Here is a 15040-nt window from a genome sequence, read left to right as displayed (position 1 = left end):
TGTCCAATGTGAATGAATCAAAATTATACCTATTTTTTTTCAGATAGTAAAAAATATATTTTTTGGTTTGCCATAGAATTTTAGTAATTAATTTATATGTGCCATGAGGTGAAAAAGGTTGAAAATCGCTGATCTATTTCTAGACCACTTTTAGTCTATACCTATGGTCTCATTTGACATTATTATTTTTTTATTATTTACAATGTGGGAAACTCAGGCTATGAGAGGTTAGTTAATGAATCAGTAGTAAATGTCAGAGCTGGACTTCAAACTCAGGTTTTATTGAAACAACTTGCCAAGGTCAACAAAGCTAATTTTTCTAGAGATGTAATTTAAATTAATCAGCATTTTATATTGTCATAATTGCACAGCTTGTTTTATGATGTAGCCAAAAGCACCTGAGAGCTGAGTCTATTTAGACCTGACCACTTTGGAGGCAAATGGTCAAGACTCTCGCAGGTTAAAGTGGGATTAGAGTCGTAGAAGGTATATCTACTATGAAAAGGGACCAGGGTTGAAAAGCTCTGTGATGAGGTCCAGGCCCAGACCTACTATAATGAACTCACATTCCAGAACCATACAGTCAAATGTGTACATTCCCCAGTTTTGACCTTGGACCAATGCAATTCTTTTCAGACAGTAAAGAAGTTCCCAGAATTCTTCACTGCAGTTGGTGACTGTCTAATGGATGTGGGATAAAACCAGGATTAAAATTCATTAGCCAATTCAAACACCAATCACAGTGAATCCCTTTATAGGGCTGATTAAATAATTCAAATACTTTCCAAGTCTTGGCAATCTTTTCTTGATATAAATATTTATTTCTGACCAAACGAAAAAAGAAAAATAACCCTTTGTTTTATCTGGGGGAGCTTGCTGAAACTCTCCAAAAGCTGATGTAAGCTCCAAAAAAGAGTTTATATTCCTACTGTGAACAAAATAGTGGAGGTTGGGGACTAAATGAGCTCACCCTGCTCTTTCTCTCAATCTCCCCTGGGTCGAAGGAGCATTTTTATGGCATCCCTGCGCCAAGTATAACTGTTCAGCACTAAATTATCAGCTGGTTTGGGAATGTGTCCCTGAATGAGAACAGACAGGCTGAAGTTAGGATGGATGTTTCTACCTTTTCACTGACTTCAAAAGTAGGCAGCTTTAAAAAAATGTCAGGCTTCTCAAATATTGTACAAAAACCTGAAATAAGATGATATTGAAACTCAAAGCTGGGTTGAACTTTCTGGAATCCCAGCCAGAAAAGAGATGGTTGATTGCCCTCCTGGGGCTCCTGCAATGACAATTCACAAACGTGAGGAGGTGGGGCAGGTTATGTACTGCAAAGCTAACGGGGATCCATTGCTTAGAGTAGACAGAAATTAACATTTATTGGGCATGTACTACGTGTCAGACCGTGAGCTGGAAAGTTTTCATAGATGGTGAGATAATAAGCCTATGGATATTTGTTGTTGTTATAAGACATTATACGCTGAGATTCTGAATGTGGAGAGAGTGACTTCTACTTGGAAAGGCTAAGTAGTGGTTCTGAGTTTGGAGCAATGAGAAACAAGAATCAAAACAGAATGGGAAGTGATGGTAGTGAAGTGCAGGTGGGTGAAGCCAAGTTGGGAGCAATATTTAAAACATAGCATAGCCATTGCAGTGTCCTCCAGTGGCCAGCTGAAGCCAGAGGGGTGCCTATAACATGGCAGAACCAAGCTGGCCACCGTCCGTTTCCACAGATATGATCCACACCTACCCACTCCTTTCCTGGCCTGACGTTGTTGCCAGGTTTCACTGGAAGTTGTCACTGGCTAGTGACCATGAGATTAGGTGATGAGCTTGGCGGGTTCCAGGGAAGTTCCCTGGTTTATGCCTAACTATATCACCCGTTCCTGCTTATTATAGATCCTGGGGATATGGCTTTTGGTTTCCTTTCCTGTTCTTTGGAGCAGATTGAAGAAAGATGAAAAACAATGAGCGCATTAAGAGGACTCTGGAGTCCCATCACAATGCTGCCACCCATAGGCTATATAACCCTGTCCATGGCCCAAAACTCTCACCTATAAGATGGGGACAATACTCATTTCATAGGTCATTGTAAATTTTAATGAGGTGATAATGATTAAATGCTCAACACTTAACAAGCACTTGACACATGTCACCATTATTACTAAACCAGGGCACTGCTGGGCTCATTGTCTGAGGCACCTATAAAACACAAGATGTGAACGTGTGTGCAAACTGAGTAGGTCTTGCAACGTATCAACTGGGTTGTGTCAGGGCTACATGGTATAGGAGTGACCAGAAGAAAGTCAACTATCCAGAAAGGATTGGTGGACATGTAGATAGTGCAGTGGTTTTCCAATGGGGGTGATTTTGTTCCTCAGAGGACAATTGACAATGGCTGAGACAGTTTTGGTTGTCAAGCTGGAGGAGGAGTGTTATTGGCATTTAATAAATAGAGACCAGGGATAGTGTTAAATGCCCTTCAATGCACAGGGCATCCCTCTCTCCCAACAAAGAATTATCTGGCCCAAAATGTTAAAGTTTGAAATCCCGTACAATGTCTACCATGGCTTTATATCTTTCTTTTGTGCCTCAGAGAGGATCTTACAGATATTATGGGGTGGTTCACAGCCCCCATGGTACTGGTAGAATGTTCAGGAAAGTTCAGAGGTGTTATAGGATGGTGGGTAGAGGAGGGACAGGGTGTAACGGCTCTGGCTACTGGAAGACATCTGGTTGGAGTAAGAAAGAGATGTTGGTAAATTTCTATATGTGGGTTTCAATGGGTCCCGGTTTGCCTAGTGGCATAGCACCTGAGCCACTCTGCTTGGTGGGGCTTTATAACTGAAATCGTGTATTCCAAAAGTGGGGCGTAGATGGCTGCTGAGTTCTAAGCTGCAGTGGGTGGGAAAGCTGTTGATTCAGAATATCATATCTATAAATAGCAATATAGGACTCTTCTAAGCTGAGCACAGCCTTAGAAGAAAACAAAGTGGGTTATCTTGGTCACTGTGTCTGTGAGGGTCAAGCTTACATGGTGACCCCAGGAGGGAAAGTAAAAGGTTTAGGACCATAAGTTCATTCCCAGAGGAGCTCAGGGAGGGGATCCAGCAGCCTTGCTAGTCTCTGGATTGTCTTTTTCTGGTTTACACATTCCCTAGTTCCACACAAGGTTGTAATTCACTCCCCCTCTCCCGGCCCCCTCGGTCTGGGCATACCAGCTTTTAGAACTGGTCCTCAGTACAGCTAACCTGGCTTCTCCTACTTAGTGTTATTTGTTGATTCTTAAAATTTCTTCTTTAATTTCAGAGAGGAAGGGAGAGGGATTGAGAGATAGAAACATCAATGATGAAAGAGAATTATTGATTGGCTGCCTCCCGCACACTCCCTACTGGGGATTGAACCCACAACCCAGGCTTGTGTCCTTGACTGGAATTAAACGTAGGACCCTTCAGTCCACAGGCCGACACTATCAACTGAGAAAAGTAAGCTAAGGCTTTATTAGTTATAAATGTAATACACGTTTAGTGTGAGAAATCAGAAATAGAGAAGTATACCAAAAGAAACAAAAACCCTTGGCAATCCAAACTGCTAGTGATAAGCATTGTTAATGCTTTGGGGTACACTATGCAGAATTTTTCCATGCATTTTATTTTTTTTACATAATTTGAATCGCATTATACAAAATGTCATGGTCAATGGCATTCATCGCTATCTGAAATTAACGGGACAGTTTTAAGTATTGCAAGGAAACGAAATGAAGATAATGGGGCTCAGGGCTCTTGCAAAATACTTGATCCTCTCAATAAATCTACACCAGAAAATTCTTGACTGTTGACATTTATAAAACTTACGAATTATCTTCTAAGCAAAATATCAACCTTTAAAAATGTTGTAAGCTTGAGCTCCGAATAAGTGGTGCACTCAAGACAGCTGCAATTGACTAAGAGTAAATACACTTTTTAAAGCTTTGTTTTTGCTTGGTTGAAGTGAACTCAGGATTCATGCACAAGGTATGTGTCTCCTGACACTCAAACTCTTGCAGCTGTGCACAATTAGGTTTGGAAGGATTTTACCTTGGAATTGGGATTGAGGAGCAAGTCTGCAAAGATGGCTAAAGCCTTCCACACAATCAGGGCCATGAATTGAGCAAATACTGACTGCTCTTAAAGAACACAAACCTACGCAGAAACTAAGAGGAGAGCTGGGATGGAGACCCTGGGCATACACTGGAGTATCAGTGGATGTTACTAAGCTGCCGTGGTATGCACGTTGGGGACCGGAGCTGAATTGCATGGAGGAGAAAACCACGGATAGCACTCTTTTTCTTCCATTCCCTCAGCAGTACCCAACTTTTCTCCTAAATGAATGTTGAGCAAATATTTAACGAATATAAGTTATAAGTGGGCATTGATTATTAACTTCTCTTGCTGGGGTTCCCACAAGTCTGGCCCACCTCTGTGTTAATCACTTTCTCCTCCTTCATCCTATCAAAGTCCCTGAAAGTCCAGCCAGGTGGTACAGAAGTAGAGGGGGTCCAGCTTTCCCTATCAGGACAGCAGGGCTGGGGAAAATGAATTTTAAGGAAGTTCACAAAGCAAATCTTTCCCCCAGCCATTGCTTGCCTGAGTGCAGCTTAAAATTTGCACTTGGAGGCAACTGCATACTTGATAGAGCAGGGGCAACGTAGAGGGTGGCCATCTGCTGCTGGGTTAATTTTGGACTGTGCAAACTTGCTCCGCTCCCCTCAGGAAGAGCTCTTTTTGGGCGCTGAGGTTCCTGTCTGTAAAACAAGCGGGGCTGGTGAGGGACCAGTGACATGGGTGTTTGGGGGCCAGGGGACCAAAGGCTCCATGGGGAGTTGTGTTTGGGAAGCAATGTAGAGAAGAGGTCCAAAGCTTGGGTAAGCAGACCATTTGGGATCCAAATGACTTCCACCTCCAGCCATCTGGGTGACTGTGGGCACTTCATCTCTCTGAGTTTCAGTTCCCATGTCTGCAAAACGAGGCTACAACGAACTCCTCCTTCCCTGGGCTGCTGCAAGGATGGGATGGACAGGTTGGGGAGGGCACGTGGTAGGTGCTCCTCCATCGAGCTGCTCTCATGGGGGCAAAGCTCCCTGGTGATTCTGCTGTGCAGCCTGATTGGGAACCACCGGATGAGGTGGTCCCCTGTGTCTTCATTCTAAGTTGCACCAAGTGACATCCCATCATCTTCATATGACTTTGGACCACCAGGTATGCATCCAAATTGCACTGTGTACCTTTGACCAACAGATGCAACACTCTAACCGGGGAGAAAGGAAACAATAGGCTTTTGTGTGGTAAGCTTTGTGTTCTCCTTCTCTCTGCCCATCTGCCACCATCGGTGCACTTCAGTGATCTCCTTGGGGTGCCCACAGCAGCCCAGGCCCAGATGTTGTCTAAGATAAAGTATAGTTTCTGGACTATAAAGTATAGATTTTTTAAAAACAAACACACTGGGAATTCTATATGTGAGTGAGCACTGTCCCTCATCCTCCTGGGAGCTGAGCTGCTATTTAGAACGCCTAGAATTGCCTTCATGATTAATGTTCAGTTTGAAAAATGATCTTCAAAGGGGGCCAAGTTTCATCCTTTGAGAGTGAACAAAAAGTAAACCAGAGCCATGCCCAGTGAATTCTGTTGAAGATCAAGCTGGGAAATAAAATGTTGCATCAAAAAAAAAAGAAGGGTGCCTATAAATCCAGGAATCTGATTTCTCACATGGCTTGTGAATTGAATATTAGTGAGTTTGTTAAAAACCAGTGTCTTTGGTTTATAGCAATATCTCAGACGTCTCCACACAACACAAGGGCTGGGGATAATCTAGCATGTTTTTCATTATCGTGTTAGTAAAAAAAGTCAATTTTTGAAAATTTACTGTTCATTAAAACAGATCATTTCTCAGCTCATACCCGTGTCTCCTTTTTCGCATTCTAATCTCACAAATGGATTTCCAATTGAAAGTGGATCTTTTCTTGGCACAACACACTGAATACTGAAGTAGGAAAAGTGCAGCCAGAATAAATAAAGTTTGTGTGAAGATTTCCAAGATATTTTCTTGGCCAGGAGTAAGAGCAGCCTGGTCATTGGAGAACCAACCAAATGCCAACTTAAGATGTGTACTAAGCCTAAATCATTAACAAAAAATTAAAACTAAATTTTAAATAACTGTTGTGGGGCTTTTTCTTATTACACAAGGGCATGTGATTGTAGAAAGCTTAGAAAATACAGAAAGAAGAAAGCAAAAATGAAGAGTGGTCTCAGTCAGAGGTTACTTGTGTTAACATTTCCATGTGTGTCTTTCAGTCTCTCTGCATACAAATGTCTGTGTATGAAACAGAAATAGCTCCAAATACACTTTGTAACTTATTAACACATGAAGCTACATCTTCACACAATACTATTTAACTGTTTAGGAATAAAGTATAATTTTTATGACAAATTATCTATTAAATATTTTTTGTTAATCTTTTAATGTTTTGGTTTTCTCTCTCTCTCACCCTCCCTTTATCCCTCCCCCCCTCCTACCTTCCACTCCTTCACTCTCCTCTCCTTTTGCTATCATAAGCAGTATTATGATGAACATTTTATGGCCAAGTCTTTGTAAACATTCCCAATCATTTCCTTTTGATGAAGTTGAAATTCTGGGTAAAAAAATGTATAAAAGCAGTTGATTCATTTTTAAGAATTGACTTTTGCCCTAACTGGTTTGGCTGAATGGATAGAGCATTGGCTTGCAGACTGAAAGGTCCCAGGTTCAATTCCAGTCAAGGTCATATATCTTGGTTGCAGGCACATCCCTAGTAGGAGGTATGTAGGAGGCAGATGATCGATGTTTCTCTCTCAATGATGTTTCTAACTCTCTATCCCTTTCCCTTCCTCTCTGTAAAAAACCAATAAAATATTTTTTAAAAAAGTATTGACTTTCAAAAGATTTAATGGTCTCTCACTAACAATGAATAAAAATACTTATTTCCCCTATATCTTTGCCTATCCTGGGCACTGTACTTTTGTTAATCTTTGTTAGTTTGATAGATTATTTCAATTTGCTTTTCCTTGGTTATGGTGGCATTTTTTATATGCTTATTGACCATTATTTTTCTTGTAAATTCCCTTTTCTTATCTTTTACCCATTCATGTGGTCATTTTTTATTTATTTATTTATTTTTACTGATTTTTAAGAGGGGTCTATGTATGGAAGTTATTGGCTCTTTGTTTGTTACATGTCTTATAAATATTTTGCCAGTATTCTGTTTCCCTTTAGATTTTGCAGGAAGGGTAACCAGAAAATTAAAAAAAAATATGTACTCAAACTTTCAAATTTTTCCTTTATGGTATCTCCCTTCAGTGTTATGCTTAAAAAGTCTTTCTCCACTGGTAAACTATGTAAATGTTTTTGTTTCCTTCTAGAATTTTTATAGTTTCATCTTCCCATTTTACTTTTTCATCTGGAATTTGTTTAGGTTTAAGGTGTGAGATAAAAATGAACTTAATTGTTTTTCCAAGTGCTTAGCCAGTTGTCTCAACATCATTGTTTGAATAATACACTGCCCCCCTTCCCTGATTAGAAAGATTGCTTTATTTTATGCTAAACTAACATAAGTGTTTGGCTCTGTTTATGGACTTTGCTTTTCCTGTTCCAATGCTTAGTTTGCCTTTTGTGGCACCAGCCATGCATTGTTTCATTTACTTTGTATACATCTTAAAATTGGCTAGGGCAAGTTTCCATATTTTTCTTGGCTATTCTTATATGTTTATTCTTACATATAAACTTTAGAATTATTTTGTTGACTTTCAATACAATCCTATTGGATGGTACTAAAAGTAAATATTAATTGGAAGACAATTGATGTTTTTATAATAGCTGCTGCTCCATTTAATAATAGTGATAATGATAATAATAAATTAATACCACTGGCCAACATTGATAGTTTGCTGTGTATCAGGTTCCGGTCTATGCCCCACTTCCCACATTAAACCTCTTAACAATACACAATAGAGTTGCTATTATTTCCATATTATTAGAGAAATTAAGGCATGAGGATGTTTAATTACATACCATGGTCACACAGCTTTAAGACAGAGCTAGGATTCTTTTCCTATTAATAGTTAGTTTGGTTCCAGTGTTTATACTTGTGTGTGGTATTTTTGCCATAAGCATGTTTGCTATAGACATCTTTGTTGCAAACATTAATTGACCTATGGCAATTTCACCAGAAAAGATAAAATAATGAAAAATTAAAAAGGAAAATTAAAAAAAAATAATAAAAATTTACTAACAAAATAAAAAAGACTTTACTGTGAAAAATAAAAATACATTGTCTTTGAAGTCTTTTGTTCACAATGTTATACATTTTTTGTTTGTTGTTTTGTCTTCTTGTTTGGTGTAGAGTTCTTTTTTTGCTGCAATTTCTTACTTCATTAAGAAAGGTATGAGTTGCCAACAAAATAGTTGATTTTAACATCTTAAAGACTGTGAATTAGTAGCCCCTCTTTTATATTTATCGTAGCTTGGCAAACTTTTGATTTTGATGGATGGTAGAGATGACTGTGCTCCCTGAAGTATTTCCAAACTGATGTGTGATCATTTTCTAGAATAGTATGCAATCTGGCTTCATAGTAGTTGTTATTGTTCATTATTTTAAGGCCAGGTGTACTCGTCACTGGATAGACCTTTAGGAGAGCTAAGGTATAGACCACATATGTCAAACACAAGGCCCGCGGGCCAAATCCAGCCCGCCAGGCCTTGCAATGTGGCCCGCACCTCGCTGTCATCACTGCACTCCGCTGTCAGTTTATGACATTGTCAGTTTATGACTGTTCAGTAAACCATTCGGCCCGCGATTTAGGCTGGATTTTAGATTTTGGCCCCTTCTCTGATTGAGTTCGACACCCCTAGTTTAAACATAATACAACAGTGGGAGTAACTGCAAGAACTTCACCAATGGACAAATGAAACTAAGTGACAAGTAGATTAAACACATTAAGTCTGTCAGATGCACATCCAACTATCAGCCAGATCTTTTATCTTTTACAGCAAAATTGCCTTACTGCCAATTAGTTGTGCAGCAAAGATGTTTGCAGTGAAAATGCTTCTGGTCAAGATATTTATGACAATCAGTGGATACAGACAACAGGGGGGCGAGGTGAAGGCATGAGGGGAGGGATACAGAGGGTAATGGGGGAATAAGGACACATATGTAACACCGTAGTCAATAAAGAAATTTAAAAAAGATATTTATGACAAAGATGCTTATGGCTAAAATACCTGGACCCATATCAGATATTGGCCATCTGTCCCTTAATGTCTGGTAAAGCATGGGTGAAAAAAATCTGGGTCTGGTGCTTTGGTTGGGGGTGGGGGTGGGGTATGATTTCCTCATATCTCTCTTCCAGTTCATGCATTTCATCTTCATCTGTGTCTAATCACTCTGCTTAATCCACCCCTGAAGTTTTATTCCAGTGATTAAACTTTTCCAGTTCTAGAATTTACACTATGCTCTTCTGCAAATCTGCCTTTGTTGAACATTCTTCCCCTTCGGTATGTTTGATCTCTTTACACACTTTAAATGTGTTTATTATCTATTCTCCTTCAAATTGTTCTCTGGTTCTCTTTCCTTGCTTGCTCTCCTTTCTTTCATTCATTTTCGTATTGTTTGCCACTCAGTACTGTGAGCCCATCTTCAGAGGGGGATGTTGACGGCAGGAATGCTATAGGTGGGTTGAGTGTTCATTGCCTCTGCCAGGGCCACAGGGATCAGGATGGTCATGGACACATTTTGGGTGGCATAATATCTTCATTCTCTTGCCTTGAGTCACTGAGAGCTTTTTCAACCCCCCTTTAATGTGTGGTGCAGCTCTTTGGAGACTAATTTCTGTAGGGGGGCTGCTCTTGCCCACTGCCAGGCATAGACTGGGGTTCTGTGTTTGGATCAGTATCAGGAGAATGACCTGCAGACCCCCAAGGCCTGGAGCCCACACAGCTTAGCTTTCTGCTTAGATTTTGCATTCCATTTTTGTTTCCTATACATAAGGGTTTCCTCTTCATTCCTTTGAACAAGGCCACATGCTACAATTTTTAAAACCATATTTTATCCAGAATTTCTGGACCTATTATATCAATCACAAGTCCAGAAATTGTTTTAGATTTCTAAGTGGTTGATTCATTGATTTTATTTTTATGTAAAGGCAAGGAAAGTGGGCAGAAGTAAGTATTACCTTATGGTTTTTATTTTGTTTATATTTAACATCTAAGAATATATTTTACATTTTTGGCATTAATATGTTGGCATTTTATTTGTGTCTTAGTATAATAAATGTTTAAGGATGTCCACAGCCTTTTAAAAAGGTATATGTATCTTCCATTTTTTAATACCCATTTAAATACTCAGAAAGTCACACTAATGTATCCCACTAAAAATATTATTTTTCAACTTGTTCTTTTATGTTTAACAGTTTTGCTTCACATAATCTGCTACTGTATTACTTGTTGATGACTCTGAAGCCTGTATCATGTTTGAACAGGCCAGAGAGCGACAGAAGCCTTACCTTCATCATTGGTCCTTTACTTAGTCTTTTTCTGATTAATAACATATTATTATTATAAAACAATGCAGCATTTAGGAGAACATCTAGAAAGAGGAAATATATACTATAAAAATGAAAACAGATAAAACTTTAAAACTTGGGCTATAGAGGTAGAAAAGGAGAATGGGAAAAGTAAAGGAACATAAATTTATTTTACAGTGACAACTCAACAGACTTACATTTGTAAGGTTGATAGAAAAATGTAGACTGAATATCTTGCATTTAAAAATTTACTTTTTCTGTCCTTCATAGTTTCTTGTGCACATTATTAAGGAATGGGCCAATTAGTAAGTAAAGGACAGGTTTTTTTCAAATTCCAATACTTCCCCCTTAGTTATTTTAAATAACCATATGCCTGAGTTTAGGAGTGTTGCTTGAAGCATATAATGTGATTGGGTCACTGCCTTCCTCTTCTCCAAACTTTCAGCACTTTGCTGGAGGCACGGTTAGCTTTGTGGTTTAAGCCGAATCCCTATCCCAACAGCCTTTATTAAAAATTTTTTTTTATATGAATGAGGTGGAGGGCTATGCAGGTGTTAGGAAAGAGCGAGAGAACGAGGATAAGCTGATTCCCCAAGAAATAAAATTCCATGGAGAAACTGGAAAACAAGCTTTCAAAACGTACTCTGCAAATCCATAGAAATTTGCATTTCATGTCATCCTAATGCAGGACCCCTGTGTCACCTTTGAAGCAAAGGCAACACTGTCCCCATTCCCAGTCATCTTCAGAGAGGGGTTGGTTAAAAGGCTCTCGGGCATCTGGGAAGTCTGGAAGGCATTGATGTATGGGTTTGAGATGGTTAAGGAGAGGGAAGGCAGACTTGAGCGACATCACCATGGGAAGGGAGAAAAGAGGAAGAACCCTGTAGGGGGCGCACATCCAACTTTCACACTGTGTCTGCTCAGGGGTATTTCAAAATGTTGTCCAATAGCGAATATTTTTTTGAGATATGAAAGTATTTCCAAGTCTTAAGAAAGCTCACTGAACGTTTCAAATGTTTGGAATTATTCCAAGGCCAGGAATTCCAGATGTTTGTAAGGAAGCCATTGCATATCTCTGTTTAAATAGTCAAGAGGGTTTTAAGATGGTAAGGAGAAAAAACAAGGCATACCTTTCAATTCTTCCTTTTTAAAAACAGGACAGTGCCTACTCAATAAGGCGAACAGGAGGACAGAATAGTGTGGATGTGACCCTACCCCTCCCCCCTTCCCCCGCCCCCATTCTCTTTCTACCTCCCAGGGCTGTTGTGGCAAAAAGATGCGAAACATTTAAAAGGACATGGCACTGTGGAAAATGCAACCTATTTTTACTGTTCATCACTGCAGATGCTAAATAATAATTAGCTGTGGGATGGATGCCAGGTGCAAATAATAACCAGGCTTCCTGGACATCTGTCCTCCCACAGTCAGTCTTTAAATTAAGAACTTGCCTGCTACACATGTCTTGGAAGAGTGCCAATGTTATGATAATTCATTTTTTTCTTGCATGCAATGCACTTAGTTTTGCTTTCATATTCCTGTATTTCATGTCAGATATTCACCATGATGAGTTTCTTGGCAACTCCAAGCAAGAATCCTCCAGACTGAAAACAGTTCCAGCATCGACACATGCAAACCTTACAGTTTGGCTTTTGGTTCATTCCGAATGAATAAATTTAGACTCTCTGTGTTTCACTCTTATGCTTGAGAGACCCTCATACTTGGCTAAGGAGTGTCAAGCTTCCTGTCCCCTCACCAATCAGCGCCACCATGGACGACCAGGAAGGAGTAACTCAGTGCACGTGTGGGTGCGCCTCCCAGGATGAGAACCAGGGTGGGGTAGGGGCTTGCCATGCGCTTCCTGCAGGGAAGACCCTCCTCTGCACGGTTTCCCGAGCGAGGCCTTGCTGGAAGGTGGGGCTGGCGTTCCCTTCCCCGAGAGGCTGAAGAAGCCCACCCACTCCCAAGCACTTACTGAGCGTGACCGACTCGTTGATCTTGAAGCTGCAGAGGACCCGGTCCACGTTGCGAGCGTGTCGAAAGCCATTTCCTCTCACGACTACTTGAAATGACTCTGGAATCAAGAGCAACGACAAGACTCGTTATTTGACGGCAGGCCATTAGCCTTGGGCTCCCCATCTTCTCTGATTTAGGATGTTTGTTCACGACTTCACCAGGCTTCACATATTTGAAAAATTGGTTCAGCATGGAAACCAAAAGTGACCTTGTTAGGTGCCTTTTATCACTTACAAGGCGTCCCCAAGGAAGACGTCTTACTTTGAATTCTCCCCTTCTTGCCTTCGCTCGCGTTGTTCCTTCTCCCTGCAGTGCCCTCCTCCCGTCTCTGTCATTCAAATCTTCCCCATCCCTCAAGCCCTTGCAACTGTGAAAACTGTGATCTCAGCAGCTGAGGGCCACCGGGGAAGGGCGGGCTCTCCATTTCATCAACTCTTATTTTCGTGTCTCTTTTACACACTGGATGCCCCTGAAAAGGATTTCTTTAGAGCTCAAGGCGCCGAACATTTTTTGAAAACCACTGACATATGGCATTGGCATGCCCAGTCTGTCCTGAACATGTGATTATGTGCTATTATTCCTTGCCTTTTCTTCCACAACTAGAAATACCTTCCTTTTGGTGGAGAATTGTTTTTTTGTTTTTTAAAAAAAATATATTTTATTGATTTTTTTACAGAGAGGAATACAGAGGGATGAGAGAGAATCATCGATCAGATGCCTCTTGCACACCTCCTACTGGGGATGTGCCCGCAACCAAGGTACATGCCCTTGACCGGAATCGAACCCGGGACCTTTCAGTCTGCAAGCTGACGCTCTATCCACTGAGCCAAACCGGTTTCGGCTGGTGGAGAATTGTTTGATACTGCTTTGGCCCTCCTGCCTCTGCTGGGCATACAGCACTGATGCCTCGTGGTGTGTCGTGGTAATTATAGTTAGCAAAACATCAAAGACTTGCTAATTGGTGACCAGTTGTCAAGCATTACCTGTTTGAATTGACCCTACACGTTAACTTCACATGTGAATAATGCATGTCGAATCAATTCATGGTAAAAAATCCTTATGAAGTAAAAATAATGACCTGTTTGCATTAGTCTTGCTGTGGGTGATGGAGGGAGGAAACAGCTCTTGCCAATTAATTAGTTAAATGTTTAGGAATAGTTGCTTAAGTTTGATGGTAGCTGATAGTCAATGCTCCACTTTATTTTTGTCATCCTACGGTGTGTAAAAAAACTGGGGCGTGGGATAATGCTGCGTGGCATATTAAAAAAGAACTCAACTAAAAGTCATAGGAAAAAAATGCAATATTTGCGAAAGTGGATCTTAAACTGTACATTGCTATCCAAGTAGCGATTTTTGTTGGAGGAAGAATGGAATTAGAAGACTAGCATGCGGAAGTGTTCCAAACTTTAATAAATGTTATGAGTATATGCCACTTTAATTCCTAGGAAACTAATTTAGAGATGGATGATGTTTGCCAAGATAATAATAACGGATGTAATTGCTCCCTCAGTATGTGCCAGGCCCCATGCTCAGCATTGTATGTGTCTGAGGTCACTTAAACCTCCCCACAGCCCAGGGAGGTACAAGTGAGGAAACTGAGGTTGGTGAGGTTAAGTGACCCGTCCCAGGTCACACAGCTAGTAGTTGTCAGAATCAGAAACAGAATCCAACGCCATGTCCGCACTATGCTCTTTACCGCTCGGCGAAACTGCATCCTCATTGTCTTGTGACATATGACTAAGCTAGAGATTGACGTGATTTTTTAAAAGCTTATTTTAGGCAGGCTTGCCCATTTTGCAGAAAAGTGGAGCTGGCCTGGATGGAAAGCAAGAAACCAAAACTGAAGTAAAAGAACCCAGAGGCACTGCGTGTGCCACAAAGAGCACAAGTAAGAACAGAATGCCTTTTACGAGTATAATGAACCATGACAATAAGGAACTTGATATTCTGACATTTTACATGACTTGCCCAAGGTCATGTAATTAGTAAGCAGCAAAACTGGGACTTGGATCCAAGTGTTCGCTGCCTAGTTTGAAAGTATTTTAATTAAAGTCACAGGCACATGATTTTCCAGAACCCTAAGTCCTATGAATATGAAGTATTGACACATGCATGTCAGTGCATGTACACATTTGCTAAGTTTAGAAGGATGGATTTAACAGTTTTCTTTAGATGTCTGCCTGGCACGTGACTTATGATGGTGTTGGTTCAAAAACATTGAGGAAGAACCTTTTTGTATCTTAGTTACTCAAATTAAACCCATAGAAACCTATTTCTGGTTTTAGTTTGAATGCTAGCCTTCCAGAAATCTGTCATTGGACGCTTTTGTTGATTCAGCAGGTTTTCTGCCTCATTTGGGTGCCTCATTTGTTTCCTCCAAGATCAGGAGAGAAAGGAGACCCTGGCAACGCAGGCTACACGCAGAGGTCTCCTCT

General features: G+C 40.4%; 1 protein-coding gene across 1 annotated transcript in view; it reads right to left on the bottom strand.

Moving 5' to 3' along the window:
- Nucleotides 1-15040, bottom strand: part of ANTXR1 (ANTXR cell adhesion molecule 1) — a 208677-nt gene that overhangs the window by 113519 nt on the left and 80118 nt on the right. Inside the window, exon 10 of the mRNA XM_084901202.1 lies at nt 12565-12663. Coding sequence (XP_084757328.1) covers nt 12565-12663 — 99 coding nt within the window. The remainder of the gene's footprint in view (nt 1-12564; nt 12664-15040) is intronic.

This window comes from Pipistrellus hanaki (genome assembly GCF_964339955.1).
Source record: "Pipistrellus hanaki genome assembly, chromosome: 12".
Classification (NCBI taxonomy): Eukaryota; Metazoa; Chordata; class Mammalia; order Chiroptera; family Vespertilionidae; genus Pipistrellus; species Pipistrellus hanaki.
This window is presented reverse-complemented; position numbering and strand designations above follow the sequence as displayed.